At 41.5% G+C, this 17,733-nt stretch overlaps 1 protein-coding gene across 1 annotated transcript in view; it reads left to right on the forward strand.

Moving 5' to 3' along the window:
* The window catches only part of ST8SIA6 (ST8 alpha-N-acetyl-neuraminide alpha-2,8-sialyltransferase 6), a 123,614-nt gene that overhangs the window by 52,662 nt on the left and 53,219 nt on the right, over window positions 1-17,733 (forward strand). Inside the window, exon 3 of the mRNA XM_070600836.1 lies at window positions 4,510-4,602. Coding sequence (XP_070456937.1) covers window positions 4,510-4,602 — 93 coding nt within the window. The remainder of the gene's footprint in view (window positions 1-4,509; window positions 4,603-17,733) is intronic.

The following is a 17,733-nucleotide window of genomic DNA, read 5'->3' on the forward strand; positions in this document are numbered from 1 at the left end:
TCTTACTATTCTGTGAAATCTTGCCAGGTGGTTTTGTAAAGTGATCACTTTCAACTCAAGACTGACTTATAAAGATAGAATTTCTGAAAAGCAGATCAGCCACACAGATAATAACAATAGCAGAAATGCTTGTTTTTGTGCATGTCCCCCCCCCCCCCAATCTTAATAAGATTTTCTTCCCCCTGACATACTCCAGTGATGAAAATGTGCCTGAAGGCTTGGTTGCTAGTACCAAACAAATAAGCTCTATAATTAAATAATAAAAGCAGTCAGAATCCATAATATAAGACTTGCAAAGAATGGAGACAGAGGAATTTGTACCATTTAATTGTTAGCAAAGTGTCAGTAAAACCTGAGGCTGGAATCGTGGTCAGGGGCTGGGTCCTGGATGGCTCTGTATGTCCAGCCAAGGAGTGTGGCTGATGGGGGTTGTGGAAGGTCATGGAGGAGGGAAATGCCATGATCAAATGTGCACTGGAGACTGCCCACCTCTGGGGCTTCTTTTCCTCTTTTTTTTTTTTTTTGAGAAAGATTAGCCCTGAGCTAACTACTGCCAATCCTCCTCTTTTTTGCTGAGGAAGACTGGCCCTGAGCTAACATCCATGCCCATCTTCCTCTACTTTATATGTGGGACGCCTGCCACAGCATGGCTTGCCAAGCGGTGCCATGTCTGCACCCAGGATCCAGGCCGGCGAACCCTGGGCCGCCGAGAAGCGGAACGTGCCCACTTAACCGCTGCCACCACCGGGCCGCCCCCTCTTTTCCTCTTTCAAGAGCAAGTAACTCCCTGTGGGTCTCCTCAAGAGCTTAGATCCAAGGAACGTCCAATTCTCACTATTCGCACAGCAGAGGGCTGACGATCTAGCCTAACTGGACCATCTAACCCTCTCCCTGGAAGGTCCAGCTCTTTCCACTTCTCCAGGGACCCTTGGCATTTCTCATGGTGTCAGATCTTCAAGCATTTTAAAGCATGGCAGTCATATTGTTGGTTTATTTCTCTCACTTCAAATAACAGACATTGTTGAAAACAGCATGAGCTAGGAGTCTTGTCTGAGGGGCAGTTAAAGGGGCTGTATAGATCAGATGCCTTAGGGGGACAAACATTTGAAGTTTAGGGATACTGCATGTGAATATTTTAACATTTTCCTGGGAAGGTTTTAATGGCATTACGTGAAAAGGAAGGAAACCGTGAAGACCCTTTTAAATGGGGGCAGGAGAGGGGCAGAAAGCAACGAGAACTCCGGGGGCTTCCCTTTCTGCTTCCTTCACTGCCAAGTGACTTCCTGCGGGTGGGAGAAGGTTCCCACCCCTATAATAGTAACAATGACTGGTTTGAGGAAGGAATACAAGGATGCACTTAGGAGAATAAGAGCACAACAGTTATTTAGCGCCTTCTGTGTGCCAGGTGTTCTCATACACATCCTGTGAATCCCACGTCTTAGTCCCTTTGGGCTGCTAGAACAGAACACCATAGACTAGGTAGCTTATAAACAACAGACAGTTTCTTCTCACAGTTCTGGAGGCTGGGAACTCCAAGGTTATGGCACCTGCAGATCTGGTGTCTGGTGAGCTCCCGCTTCCTCATTCAGGGCCATCTTTTCGCTGCAACCTCACAAGATGGAAGGGGGTCAAGGGCTCTCTAGGGCTGATTTTATAAGGGCACTAATCCCATGCATGAGGCCTCCCCCCTCTGGACCTAATCACCTCCCAAAGGCCCCACCTGCTAATACCATCACCTTGGGGGTCAGGATTTCAACATATGAATTTGGGGGACACAAACATTCAGTCTATAGCATCCCTATAACTACTTTATTGAGTGAATATTTAAAAAGGAAACCCTGGGCCAGCCCCAGTGGCCTAGTGGTTAAGTTTGGCGTGCTCTGCTTTGGCGGCCCAGGTTCGGTTCCCGGGCACAGACCTATACCAGTTGTCTGTCAGTGGCCATGCTGTGGCAGTGGGTCATATATGAAAAGTAGAAGATTGGCAACAGATAGCTCAGGGCAAGTCTTCCTTAGCAAAAAAAAAAAAAAAGGAAACTCTTAGGTTCAATGGCCAAGGTCAGACAGCGGAGCCCAGATTTACAAGCTGGCCCTGCTGACACCTTAGACCCTGTTTTATTCCTATGACTTCATTTTCTCGTCTATGCTTTCCCCCAGATTCTCTCATTTTCTTTCCGTGGATCTTCTGTGATTTTAGTTGGGCAAAACTGTTTTGACTTTTTATTAACAAAGATCCTCTCTGATTTAAGGAAAGTTAGATGGCACCAAATCCTGTTGGTGGCTGCTCGTCATAGTTTCACAATTCAATATTGCAAAGCCATCATAATGCGGAGCACTGCTGGCTTGGTAATTCATTTCATTAACGGTGCTGCCTGAATAAAATGCACAGCAAATTAGAAATAAACAAATCCTTGGAAAGTATGATAATACATTCAGAAAGCACAGAAGGTGAGGCATGTAGACAGAAGGAGGAAGGGAGCGGGGCCGGGGAGAAATATCATATCAGGATAAAGAGGGATTTCGTGAGCCTGTATGTGCTGTGTGCACAGTGTTTTTAGAAAGCATTTCTGAGACATACTGGAGAATTAATTATGAATCTGTCTTGTTTATATCTTTACCTTTACACCCCTGCTCCCTCACCTCCCACATCCAATTTATTATGAAGTCCTGTCAGTCTTATCTCCAGAACAGATCTTCAATCTGTCAGCTTCTCTTCCTGCCGGTGGACAGTGAGGCAGGCTTCCAGGGCACTTCGGTGCCCTATCGCCTCTCTTTCTGGGCACAGAGGATGGTTGCCCTTTTCTGACTCCCACTCTGCAATCAGTTTGGGCATGCAACTAGTTCTCGCCAGGCTAGAGCATGCAGATATAGGGTGAGACCTTCTAGCACTTTCTTCTCCTGCCAAAGCAATTATGGAAGCAGGTTATTGAAAGGAAGGGACCACAAGACTACAGCAGTCTCCATCCCTTAATTGCATGGAGCACAGCTGCCCTAGAAAGCCGCCCAGTCATGCAGTGAGCCCTTCATGGGTGAGAAACAGATCTTTGTTACGTAAAGCCACTGGGTGTTGGGTGGTGTTAGTTATCACATCCTGGTCTCTGTCCTGCCTGGAACTCTATTCTATCTCCTGGAACCCTGCAGAAGCCTCCTAACTTTTCCACCTTTTCTGTCGCCATGCTTCCCCTCATTTCATTTCTCTGCATAGTGAACCTCTTATAACACACTCGGGTCACGTCACTACTCTGATTCCCCTTGTTATTAGGAGAAATTCTGAGCATGGTTTACGAGGCCTGTGCGCTCTGGTCCCCAGACACCCTTTAGCTTTTCCGGCGGGAGCCCCACCTGCCTTCTTTCGGTTCCTCAAACACTCCTGGCTGCTCCCCAATCTGGGCCCTTTTACCTGGAACGTGTCCCGCCCCTCCCACCCTTCCTCTGGCTCACCTGCTTCACCCTTGGGATCTCCACCTGAATGACACTGTCTCGGAGGCCCCCCCAGTATGCAGAGGTCTCCCCATTACCTTCCTCCATGGCACCCACTGCTATTTGAATGATACTAATCTCAGATCATAATTCTGTGTTCGTTTGTGTGGTTATTTCTTTGAGAAATATCTTTCCCCCTAACCAGCCCGCAAGCCCCACCAGGGAAATGACTGTTCTGCTTTATCCACCTCCATAGCCTCAGCATCCTGTGCCAGGCCCCTAGCCATAGGTTCTCAGCAATACCTTTAGGACGATGAAATAAATGCATTAACAGCAAGTTGGAGTTGTATGCCTATTTCTGAAGTCTAAGGAAGGCGATCATTGATGTTTTTTGAGCATTTACTCTGTCAGGCATGGGACTGAGTGCTTTACATTGTCTTTTGGCTCAGGTATACATCATGTATAGACGGTAAGGACCATTATTCCACCAGAGATGCTCAAACTGATGCCGGGAGTGGTTAAATAGCACACGTATATCCACGAGGCTTGTTAGGCAGCCCGACTCCATAACCCATGTCCGAAACTTGCCTTTTGATTTGGTTTTGTTCTAACTCCAATTTCCCAGGTTCATAAAACATAGCAACAGGCTATTATATCACAGCTATTATAATAATCAAAGGCCAGGTTCATCTTGTGTTCTTTATGGAGAGAACTATTAAGCTGTTGTGTCTGCATGCTTCCTACCAGAGACATCTTTTAAAAATAGTCTGTTTACGTACACAATGATTAAAACTATTCAATAACATGTTCATTCTACATACTGATCTCAAAATTCAAAAATCTGAAAATATGAAGTCTTCCATAGAGAGTTCTTTTATCTTTGACTTTATAGTGTAAACTTTTTTTTTTTTTGATTTAGACCCGTCAGAGGTGAAAATATCAATTTCCTTTTCCATGGAGAAATCCAATACTGGAATGAAAGTCAGATTTCATTTGGGCACACTTTATCAATTAAATCTGATTTGGGTTAACAATATCTTATAAGCTCTCATTTTAAATCTTTTTTTTTTAAATCTCTCTCATGAAACAGCACGTATCTGAATAAGAAGTCCCTGAAACTGACGGAGCGATGTAAAAATCTGCAAGATGGCTTTGAGACTTTATCTAACAAAACGAAGAAGGGGTAAGTTCCACTCTTCACATTTAATTTAATTTTAAAATAACTGTTTTGCATTCACAATGTTTCACAGCATCTTTGCAGTCATTTGGAATGTGAGGCTGTGATCGCGCACAGGCCTGACCTTGGGCTCCGAGAAGGTCTCGTGGTTGGAGGAGGATGGACGAGGGGCGAACAGTGCAGACCCTGGCAGTGGGGGCTCGATTTATCTGTCCTTGGATCCACATTCACTAAAAACACCGCGTAGTTTAACTGGCTAAATTTTATAGGCTCTTGATCATTTTTTTTTTTTGAGGACAATTAGCCCTGAGCTAACATCTGCTGCCAATCCTCCTCCTTTTTTGCTGAGGAAGACTGGCCCTGAGCTAACATCCCTGCCCATCTTCCTCTACTTTATATGTGGGACGACTACCACAGCATGGCTGATGAGCGGTGCCATGTCCAGACCCAGGATCCCAACAGGCCAACCCCGGGCCACTGAAGTGAATGTGCGAACTTAACCGCTGTGCCACTGGGCTGGCCCCTAGGCTCTTGATCTTTTTGAGAAACCCATGAGCATTCTGGACTCTGTCCCAGAAAAATGCACACTTATATTGAATTGCTTACAATCCCAGAAGGTTAACAGATTTACCTCCAGTCCCAGCTGCACTTCACCCTCGACTTCCCCACACCCGCTTACAATCCTGTATTTTAGACAGCCCCTGGCACCATCTTCTTCAGACTGGGAAAAGGAATCTAAATGCTCCGATCTTCATACATGGAAGAGCCACTGGTGGCCTAAGAGTTTGAGGGGAGAGGCGCTGCCTTGACTGTACCTAGAAGGAGTAGAGTTGGACAGTGCTGGAGGAAGGATAGGAGGGATGTGCCTAGGGGGTGGGGCCTGTGGTTACACTGTCATCTCCCTCAAAGGAATTAATCTGGGGGGCCAGCCCGGTGGCGTAGTGGTTAAGTGTGCACGTTCCATTTCAGTGGCCCGGGTTTCGCTGGTTTGGATCCCGGGTGCGGACATGACACCGCTTGGCAAAAGCCATGCTGTGGTAGGCGAACCACGTATAAAGTAGAGGAAGATGGGCACAGATGTTAGCTCAGGACCAGTCTTCCTCAGAAAGGAGAGGAGGATTGGCAACAGGTGTTAGCTCAGGGCTAATCTTCCTCAAAAAAAAAAAGGAACTAATCTGAATTGTATTTCGCTGTGCCCTTGCCTGACAGAGTTGAAGATTGTTCAGAGTAAGAAGTGTAGCAGATTTCCTCATGCCTGTCTCATCAAGGGAGACCCAGTGGCCTTCCCTCTGCCATATTTTTCTCTTTCTCTTCCTAATAATCAGTCAATCAATCTCTCTCTCTCTCTCTCTCTCCTTCTCCCCCACCTCCTCTCCTTCTCTCTCTCCCTATTTCCTCCACCCCTCCCTTGCCCTCACCCTCTCTCTCTCTCTCATATACACACACATAACATGCACACAAACACACATATCTCTTCCTCTTTTAATTTTAAAAACAGTGTTTGTGGGAGGAAGGAGTTAAAGCAACTGCCTATCATCCATTTACTCCCTTCGCTGGGGGTGTGAGAGATTGACCTGGGGGCAAAGAAACCGAGAGAGACAACCTGATCTAATCTCTTAATCTCTTTTCGACTGGACCTCTGGGTAATGGACTAGTGATATTTGCTAGGAGGAAGAGACCTTATCCGTTGACTGTCCCTAGCGAGTTGCTCTCTTGCTAAGGTATAACTTAAAGTAAATGGAACACAGGATCCATGAGGGAGGTCACCCTGGAGAATGGCACACAGGCGGTGCGACTCTCTGGGTATAAAGGGAAATGTTTCATAGTTTGTTCCTGCTGTGTAAGGACCCCCACAGACCTCACCTAGAGCCTCATCTACTATTCTGGGCCGGAGGCGCATGTCCAGTGCAGGAAGACAGGATCAGGGCGATCACCCTTGATGTCCCAGGCCTCTCTCGGCTTTGTCTGAGCCTCTTGACTGCCTGGATCCTTGAAATGACGAGGAAGGCCTGATCCTGGTAAGATCTCTGATTTCAGTTAATCTGGTTTGACAATCCAATCCTGTCTGTTAGCTCAGTTTATTACAAAAGGACAGCCCTATTAAAATTTTTCCCTTCTTTTCCTGAAGTTCCAACTGATGAGCCCTAAGCTTTCTAGAGAAATCCCCTGAGCTGTGTATCTTCCATTCGCCGCACCTGACCCTTCACTACAGCTTAGTCTGTGCCTGTCTTTGCCCCCGGAGGCCGACCTTCAAGGACTTCATCAGTAGGTTCCTTGCTCCTTTGTCATCTGGTTTTCTTTGGGTTTGACCAGAGGAGAGCACGAGAGAGAGATCAGAAAGGAGGAGGAAGGGAAAGATTTCTTCGTGGCGTTGCTGCAGGTTAACTACGTCCTTGACCGAGGGAAGGTATCATGTCCCGAATGGAGGTCATGACTTTTGTTAGGTCTCTCTCTCTCTTTCTCTCTACATTCCCTCCACTGGACCCTTCAACTTAGTGGATAAGCTGTTAATAGTCCCCCGATATTGTACTTAGATTTTCCTACATCTGGCTCAGGCTTTTGAAAAAAGTCCCTTCTTTATTCTTAAATGACACAATTCGAGCTGGCTATCATTCCTGCCAGGACCCTCACTTACCATAGATGGGCTAGAATGAACTCTTGCAAATGCTTCTCTCCTTGCATGATAAATTCATCCAGCTGTGGGGTAGACTTTGAGTAGCTCATACCTTATAGATGGTGCTATGTGTCTGTTTTGATCCTGTTGGCGCCATTGTTTTGTTTGTTGGGTGTGTGGGTATTAAAGGCTCTTTCTGAAACTTTTCCTGAGGGACTCGAATGCCAAACCTCTTGCAGTACCCTCCATGCATCAGACATAGGGCACATGACACATGACAACTAGAACTTGGAAAAATTGGTCCTCACTCCACCGTACCCTGTGATGAGCCAGCTGTGCTCCTTGCCCCACCAGTGAATCAATGTGTGAAAGTGGCCTTTGACTCTCTTCAGCTCTCCCTCTGATGTGAACTACTTTGCTGCACAAAGTGACAAAAGTCTTCAACATAAGGATGACCCAGAGCTGTACATAGGCGCAAAGCACTTGAGTCAGCATGGGGAAAATTCTTTAACCATGGAAGGTGTTTTTTGTCAAGGCAGAGAATTTTACAGCTCTTTTATGAGCATCAACAAAAATGGTTAACGGCAGTATGCTAATGAGAATGCCTGTACATACGGTCTCATGTTCGTGCTCCACTTTTCTTCTGTCGTTCTGTATTTGATGCGAAGATCTTTTCTCGGCTATTCTTTAGGAGGTTGCCTTCCCATTACACACACAATTTTCAGCTAGCTCATGTAATTAGCCTGCACTGGTATTTTATTCGGCAAAGGTCTAGAGAAAGCAGCCGTGAATTGCCTATATGAAAGTGTTATTTTGCACACAGGAGGCTAATTTTTCCAGTTGTGTTGTCTATTGTTGGGAATTGTGCCTTCTGCGACCAGTGCTATGACAGCCTCACAGGGGACAATTGGGAAACCATTCAGTGTGTGGTGATAAAAAGTAATTTCATTTTCTTAGAAATAATTATTTAGCTCTATTTGTGTCATGGTCTGTTAAATATTTAGAATTTTTTCTTTCTTCAGCCAATTTGTCCCTTTCAGTTTGCTAAAGTAGAATTTAGGAAGACAGAGTTATAGTGGGAGGGAGACAGTACTTTTTTTCTCCACTGGTTTTAACTACATTTTTGAATAAAAGAAAATTAAACAGTTGCCATTCAGAGGACCAGTGGGGTAGGGTACTACACGTTACAATTCTTTGTTTAAGACTCGGAGCTCCAAAGAGTTTGTTCATGCTTCTTTGCCCAGTACCTATCACAGGTTCCAGCACACAGAAGTTTCTCAGTGTTTGTTGAATAAACAAATGAATGAATGAATGTATTTCTTGTCTTCAAAGCTTTATACCATCTTTAATTTCTAGCTCTTAAGAAAATTATCCATAAATCCATAAACTTCAACTCCTTTTTGAAACCAATATTTAACTTCTCTGACTCTCTGTCTTACTTTGAATCTACAGTTTTCTCCTTCCTCATCCTTTCCCCTGAATGTTTCTCTGGGTTTCTCCAGCCCAAACCTTCTCAGCTGGTTATCTCCCAGATGAAATATTATACTGTCCTAAAAATGCTATGTAGTCATCTTATCACTGCTAGTCTGCTCATTTTTCAGGATGGCAAAGATTATTTGTAATCTTTTTTGCTTATATTTTTAGAAAAAGGATGATTGGCTGGATATCCAGGCTGTCCATCTTAGTTCACATTGCTTCAGACCAATGAACTGATTTTTCCAAAAGCAGATTCTTTCAAGGGGCTGATTCAGGAAATGAGCTCGTTTCTCCTCCTCCTGGCATTTCCTGCCTCTGTTGCTTTGCGTCTTTCTTCCTTGTGCTGTTCTTTAATTTTCCCAGATGATCCTGAATTCCAAGAAAATGTGCATTTATATGTGTTCAGTTCCCACCATTTGGTCAATGTCGATGAGCTGCTCTAACGAAATCTCCTGAAGCGCAATGTCATAACGCGGGATTTTATTCTCTCTCATGCAATGTTGAGTGTAGATATTCCTTCTTGATCAGGCAACTCTCCTCTGAGTATGAACTCAGGAATTCTGGCTCCTTCCATCTTACACTGTAGCCATCTTCAACAGATGATCCCAGGCTTGCTGCGGAAGAACAAGATACTATGGAGAAAGCTCACACAGCTTGGAGGGGGCACACATCACTTCCATGCTCATTCCATTGGCTGGCACTGGCCCACCTAGATGTTTGGGGTCATGTAACTGGTTTTGATCAATAATATGTGAGAGGAGTTGGCATGTGGTTGGCGTCAGGGAATGTAGTGCCTAGCTGGGTAGCTGCTTGGGGCAACAACTCTATGCTATGGAAAGGAAGCACCACTCAGTGGTGGTCAACCAGATATTGTTGCCATATATATATTAAATAGCTCTACTATTCCATTATTCTAATGACTATAGGCCCCTAAGGTGTTTCTTAAAGGCAGAAGGAAACGTTTTTCTCAAACAACAGCAATCTCTTACATCTTTTGAACATGCAAGTAGTTTAAATAGTATTTGTAGTGACAGGAAGATTTAGAGATTTTCTTCTCAGGAACAGGGTATAAGCCATTGCCCTGTATCTTCCTGCACAACATCTAAGGCATAAAAGATTCACTTGCATTCAGATAGCCTTTTTTGGTAAGATCCAAATTCTCAAAATTAAGATTTGGAATGCCATTTTGCATAAGCTAGGCGTGGCTTGAACCATACACTACTTGTTGAGTGTGTATGTTTGATGAGCTGTTTCATGCAATACTATTTGGAATTACTGAGAACAATAGAATTTTCTGAAAGGTATCATCTTAATGTGTCACCATAAAGATGCTAGTTAGAAAGTGCCATTTTGCAGGGTGAAAGGCAAAGTGAGTTGAAGACTGGCTGTAAATGTTCTTCACTCTTTATTATCTTGGAGAGTACAGCATGACCTGAATCGCAGCTTGAGAAGAAGAGGTGTAAATTATGGCAGACCAAACTTCAAAAAACCCAAATGTGAGCATATCACTTGACAGCCTGCTAACAAAGCAAGTATTCCTAAGTTTCAAGTTATCTGTCAGGGAAAACGATTTTTGGTCATATAAAAGATTTTCTTGGCATAGGGTGATATATGACTTGTTTCTACTCAGCTTTAAATTCATGGTTCTGTCATTGCTTCTTAAAGTGATACCTACGCTTTTGTCTGTGTGCTCACCTCTGACCCTTTAAGTTGCCTTTTCTGGTCAGCCTTGAAGGGCTCCAAAATCTAGCACTCCATCCTTTTCTTGGTATAGAGCTCAGAAAGAAGTTAATACAAAACAGCCGTTCATACCAACATGGTACATTCTTAATGTACTGGAAAGTTTCTCTTGGTAACCCAGGCAGTGGCTGTGTTTGCTGATATAGGATTTTAAGTTGGGGCAGATGAGCTAATATTGAGGCTATGATAGAAGTCTCTGAAAATTTTTTTGCATTTATGCCAAACAGAAGTTATGTTGAATCTATTGAAAGGTGGTTTAATCATCATTCTGTACCTCAAAGACTACATAAGAAAGAAGCAGTCATACATTTAAGAGCTTGAAGGAATATCTCTTGAATTCTTCTAATTCATTACATTTTCCTGTTCTTACCATGAGAATGTATGACTTTCATTTTTAAAAAAAATCTAATTCTCTCAGTTTAAAGTTTAAAAAATGGGCTTATGACTTGAAGTCAGGCAAGGGAGGGTAGGAATAAAAAATTTTGTGTGTGGTTGTTGATGCTGGAAGATAACCAGCATGATTCTAATCTGAATTCCTTAATTAATGCTTGGTAAGAGTGGCTTAGTATCCTTTTTTTACCATGCTGAAGATTGAAATAATGTATTCTTTTATTATAAGTGTTTGTCAGTGGAAACAAAGCTGAATTTTCCCTCAGAGGAAAATTGAAAGACTGCCTAGCTAGTTATACTACAACGTTAATTTTGTATTCACATGAGAGGGCTTCCTCATACTTGCTCAAATAACTAGTCATTTGAAAGAAACCTTTAATAAGAAGACAATGACAAAAAAGATAATCACACTTATTTAAGGTCATTAAGAAATAACTGGAATTATTTCCAATTTAGAAGCGATACAGAAAACCAAAAGCAAATCTGTTACTCTTGTTCAACATTTTCAAATATAACAGGTAATGTTAAAGGTATAGTTTACTATTTGTGGTAGCCAAATCTCCAAGACGGCGCCAATGATCCTCTCCTCCTGGTATTCACATGCTGTTCCCCTACCTCACTGAAGCCGGCAGGCTTGTGTAACCAATACAATATTGCAGAAATAATGATGTGTGACTTTCAAGGCCAGGTCATAAAAGAATTTGATAGTTCTGGCTTGCCATCTCGTGGATTGCTTGCTTTGGGGGAATCCAGCTAACTGTGTCATGAGGACATAGAGAGGTCCACATAGCAAGGAACTAAGGGCCCCTGCCAAGATCTAGCACCAGCTATGTGAGTGAGCCTCCTGGGAAGTAGGTCCTTCAGCCCTGACCAACATCTTGACTTTGCATCCTAATGAGAGCTATTGGGCCACAGCCACCCAGCTAAGCTACTTGTGAATTCCTGACCTACAGAAACTGTGGACATTTTTATTGTTGTTTTAAGCCACTAAATTTTGGAGTAATTTATTACATAACCATAGATAACTAATTGACTATTCAATTCATAATCCTTTACATTATTATATTTTTATCATAATTACAATTATTATTATTAAAATTACTAATAGTGATAATAACAACTACCATTTTTGTGGGCCTATTATATGCAAGATGATTTAAATGCATTCTATAGTCCTTGCAATATTTCTTCAGAGTAGGTTTCCTTATTCTAATTCCACAAGTGAAAGAAATGAGCTCACAGGGTTTAAACGGCTTGCAGAACATCAGACAGTTACAAATGGCAGAGCGAGAATTGGACGAAATTCTGACTGTTCTCTTTTCACTACTCGATGGTACCACTCTTAATGAGAGCGGAATTACAAATCACAATATAAGAAGAGAAAGGCATTTGACTTTATAATGTGAAGCTACTCAGAAGCAATCTATTTCCAAAATGCTATACGCTTTCCTCACTTTTTGTTACTTATTTTACTTAAGTTTCTGAAATGTAAATGGACTTAGAAAGCATCGTCTTGCACAGCAGTTACCTTCATTGCAACTTGGGGATCAGTGTGGCTTCTCTTGGTAAGATCATGGCTGGTGGCTAATTTTTGTCATAGTTCAAAATTCGTATCTGAAAACTTTGGATGTTTTTATGTTGTAATCATATGTTAAATTTCAATTTCAGAAACACACAGCAACTTGTACGTGGCCAGCACTATTCTAGGTATAGAGACAGTTATTTTCAACCTGGAGGTGCATATCAGACTCACTGGGAGCTTTTTCAAAGTATAGATGATTGTGAACAGGCTGATAACTCTTGCATAAGAGACACGATGATAAAGAAATTATTTCTACTTTTTAGCAAGTCACAGTAGATTAAGAGAGTCAAATATTTACAGTACATTGGCTTCTCCTTCTCATTCTTCTTTGCAGATTTCTCCTCATCTCCCCTCACTTTTGACAGTGGAGTATCCCAGAGCTTGGTCCTCAGACCTCATTTCTTTTCATTCTCAGTCCTCAAGTACCTCATTTCGTCTCACAGATTTAAATACTCTATAGACAGTGATGATTTTCAAATTTATATCTCCCACCTGAACCTCTTCCTAGATTTGTGTGGACCTCTGCCCAGTCAATACTTCACTGGAATGTCTATAAGGGATCTCAAACCTAACATGTCTCACGTGATCTCCTGGCCTTCCCCCTAAACTTTGTGCTCTAGTACTCTTCCCCACTTCAGTTAATGGCAAGTCTATTCTTCCAGTGCTCAGGCCTAAATGGAGTTATCCTTGACTCCTCCCTTTTATCCATCCCATTATCTGTCATTAAATTTCCTCGGCTAACTTCAAATCATATCCGGAAGCTGATCATTTCTTACTAACTCTGCCACTTCCGCCCTGGTCCAAACCATCTTTATTCCACTTCTGGATTGTGGCAAACATCTCTTAATTGATTCTCCTGGCTTCCACCCCTGCTGTCTTCGAGAGAGACTATCCCTTAGAGACTATTCTCAACAAAGTATATAGAGGGAACCTATTTGATGTAAGTCAAATTCGTCACTTCTCTGTTCCAGTGTCTTCCCATTTCACTCAAAATAAAAGACAAAATTTTACAGTAGCCTACAGGCCCTTATAGGAACTTCTCAAATATGTATGTAATATATTTACCAATAGCAGCACAAATGAGGTGGGCGGGAGCAAAGCTGTATTGGGCTAAGGAAATGACTACAGATGGTAAAGTAATAATTATAACAATGTATAGTTGGGTTTATAATATTAATAGATGTTATATTGTATAACAAAAATTCCACAAAAAGAAGAAAAATGGAATAGAGCTTTGTGGGTAATATTTCTATATATCAGTGCAGTTAAGCTAGTATAAGTTGGAAGCTGATTCTGATAAGTTAAAATGTATGTGGCAAACCCTAGAGCAATCACTAAAAATATAGTTAAAAATTATTAAAGACATTAAAATGCTACATCAGAAAATATTCACTTAAGGCAAAAGAAAGCTGTAAAGGAGGAACAGAGGAACAAAAAATACTTGAAATGTAAAAAAAAAGTAAAATGGCAGAGTTAAATCTATATAAATAATAACATTAATGTGAATGGATTAAATCATGCAACCAAAAGACAGAGATTGTCAGACTGGATTAAAAACTTGATCCAACTATATGCTGTCTACAGAAGACACACTTTGGATTCAAATATACAAATGGATTGAAAGTACAAGAATGGAAAAAGATATATCATACAAACAGCAACCACAAGAAAGCTAGAGTGCTATACTGATATCAGACCAAAAAAAGACTTTTAAATAAAAAATGTTAATAGAAATAAAAAAGGAAATTTTATGGATATAAAAGGGTCAACCTAGAAGGAAGATATAACAATTATAAACACATATGCACCTGATAACAGAGCACCAAAATACACAAAGCAAAAACTGACAGGAATAAATGGAGAAATAAACAATGCAACAATAATTGGACACTTCAATACCCTATTTTCAAGAGTGGATAGAACAACCAGACAGAAGATCAACAAGGAAATAGAAGGTGTGAAGAACACTATAAACCAACTGGGCCTAACAGACATCTATAGAATACACCACCTAGCAACAACAGAATGTACATTCTTTTCAAATGTGCATGAAACGTTCTCCAGGATACATGTATTCTAGGCTGTAAACCAACGTCAATAAATTTTTTAAAATTATTTTATTTTATTTATTTTTAAATTTATTTTTAATTTATTTTAAAGATTTTATTTTTCCTTTTCCTCCCAACGCCCCCCCAGTACATAGTTGTGTATTTTTAGTTGTGGGTCTTTCTGGTTGTGCCATGTGGGATGCCACCTCAGTGTGGCTTGATGAGCGGTGCCATGTCCATGCCTAGGATGTGAACTGGCGAAACCCTGGGCTGCAGAAGCGGAGCGGGTGAACTTAACCACTCAGCCATGGGGCTGGCTCCAAACCTCAATAAATTTAAAAGGATAGAAGTAATACACAGTATTTTATCTGACCACATTGTGATGAATTATGATATCAATATTCAGAAAAGAATTTCTGAGAATCTCACAAATATGTGGAAATTAAACAATATACTCCTAACTATTCAGTGAGTCCAAGAAGCAATTAAAGGGGAATTCAGAAAATACTTACAGATGAATGAAAATGAAGATCATATACCAAAATGTATGGGATGCAGAGGGTGATAGCTAAAGTGTAGAGGATTTCTTTTTGAGATGATAAAAATTTTCCAAAATTGACTGTAGTGATGGTTGCACATATCTGTGAATACTCTAAAATCCATCGACTTGTACACTTTACATGGGTGAATTGTATGGTATACAAATTATACCTCATTAAAGCTGTTAAAAACTTTAATGTGCCTACAAATCACTTGGGGCTTTTGTTTTCCTATAGATCCTGATTCCATAGGCCTGGGACAGGGCCCGGGATTCTGCATTTCTAACAGTCGTACTGGGTAATGCCAATACTGCTAGTCTGAGGTCCACACTTTGAATAGCAAGGCCTCTCCCATCAGATCTCTCCTTACCTTTCTGTCCTTACTTCCTGCCACCTGTGTGAGTGAATTCATGAGTGACTCATAGGGGATTTCCAGCCGCCTTGACCGTCTTCTTGTTCCTCGAACATACCACTTCTTCCTCTACCTCTGGCCTTTGCACTATCACTCCCTTTGCCTAGAATGCTCTTTCCATTCCCACACCCCCATATGTGCATAGCTTTCTTAATCATCTTCTTCAAATCTTAGCTTAACTAGTACCTCCTAGTGAGGGCTTCCCTCCCTAAATTGCAACCCTAGTTCACATACGTTCTTTTCCTCTTTTCCTGCTTTATTTTTTTCACAGTACTATTTACATAGTACTTCAACATGCTATTAATTTACATATTATTTGGTGTATTAGTTTACTAGAGCTGTCATAACAAATTACCACAGACTAGATAGCTTAACCAACAGAAATTTATTTTCTCACATTCTGGAGGCTAGAAGTCCAGGATTGAGGTGTTGACAGGTTTGATTTCTCCCAAGGCCTCTCCCCTTGGCTTGCGGACGGCTACCTTCTTGCTGTGTCCTCACATGGTCATTTCTCTATGAGTGCCACACTCCTGCTGTCTCTTTGTATGTATGAATTTCCTTTTCTTCCAAGAATACCAGTCAGACTGGATTAGGACCACCCTAGTGGCCTCATTTTAACTTAATCTCCTCTTTAAAGGCCCTGTCTCCAAATACAGTCAGTCTGAGGTACTAGGGGTTAAGGCTTCAACATACGAATTTCAGGGAACACAATTCAGCTCATACGTTTGGTTTATTGTTGATCAACCCCTATTACAATATAAATTTTGTGAGAACATGCACTTTTTAAAAAGTTTATTTTATTCACTATTGTATTATTGGTCCCTAGAACAGTATCTCACACAAAGCAGATGCCCAATAAGGACTTACTGGGTAAACACATGAAAACAAAAGGATAAGTGCTGTAGAGATATAGAGTAGATATAGGGTGGTACAGAGGTTGCAGATGAGGGAGAGATCAACTTTGCTTACGTGGGTCAGAAGAATTTAAAAGGCAGAGGGTTAATAGCCACTCACATATGGCTTAAAAATCTTGCCAGGTATGCTAGCCATGCTAGCTCATCACTTATTGCAACTCACTCTAACTATATGTTAGTCTTCAAGAGACAGAGAAACACTAAATTTATTGGTTCCCTCAGATTCTTTGCAATATATGGGATCCTATTTCTAAAAATTGATAATATAAGATCACTAAATTGTTATTTTCATCTCTGGATATCCTCTAGACATCTGGAGATTTCTTTCTATAAACTTGAAAAGTGGGTCATCATTTTTTCATCTTCATAAATGTTGTATTGCAAGAGGAAATATGAAAATCTTAAATAGCAGCTTTATTCTTTGTTTATTCATTCTTTCTATCTTGGTGATAGATTTGCATGTTGTGGATATTTGTGAAGGAGATACTTAAAATTATTCTGAGGTACTTCTTGGTTTGGGCGTTATGTCAAACCAGTCCAGTGAAGTAAATTCAGTTACCCCAAAATAATTCTGATTAAAAGCATCATGAATTGATTTCCATTTGTGCTGTATATTCCTTTTTAACTTTCCAGATCGCCTCTCTACTCTTTTTGTTCTTGCTGCATGCTCCAGGAGGCTGACGTCCTCGTGCTACATTAATTGGACCCTCATACCCTTTGGCTTCTGGCGAGGGTCAGCCTATGGGAGTCATTGGTAGGAGAGTGGAAAGTGGGAAGAGAAAGTTTGGGATATTTGTTGCCCTGGATCCCTCTCTGTGAGTTTGGTTTAGGGACGACTGCATCCTCCATCAAAGGCCACCACTCCTGTCCAGTGGCCCTCTTCTTCACCGACAGCTACAGCCCTTTCTGGAAGCCTATAGTCTTGAGGTGTTAACAGCTCTCCTACTCTCTCCCAGTTGCTAGCCCTAGCAGGCTCCACCAATCTGTGCAGCCTTTCCTATACCAAGTCCCACTCCTTTGTAAATAGCCACTCTGTTCCCTCTTGGCTGGCTAAGGTTAGTCACTGCTTGCCGTATTTCCTAGCACATATCTTAAAAATATAATTAATACCAAAACCCCAAAAGTTAATTGTCTGGGACAGAGAAAGTGTTCTTTTTAAAAATTAATATCTGACTTTTTCAAATATGACAATTTGAAGATTTCACTGTGGCTGTGAAGAACATTGGAATCATTAGGAGTTAATTCCTGAAGCTGTTTGGTTATATTTAACTTGTCTAAGGGACATTAATAAATGTGGAGAGAATAAAAGTTTGAGATTTCTTTCTCCCATGCCAATTGACGATGACCACAGCATTCTAATTGGAAGTTACCATCATGCAGAGTTGAAAATGATGTAAACTGAATTCTTCTACCATTAGTGGA

This window comes from Equus przewalskii, chromosome 30, assembly GCF_037783145.1.
Source record: "Equus przewalskii isolate Varuska chromosome 30, EquPr2, whole genome shotgun sequence".
Taxonomy (NCBI): Eukaryota; Metazoa; Chordata; class Mammalia; order Perissodactyla; family Equidae; genus Equus; species Equus przewalskii.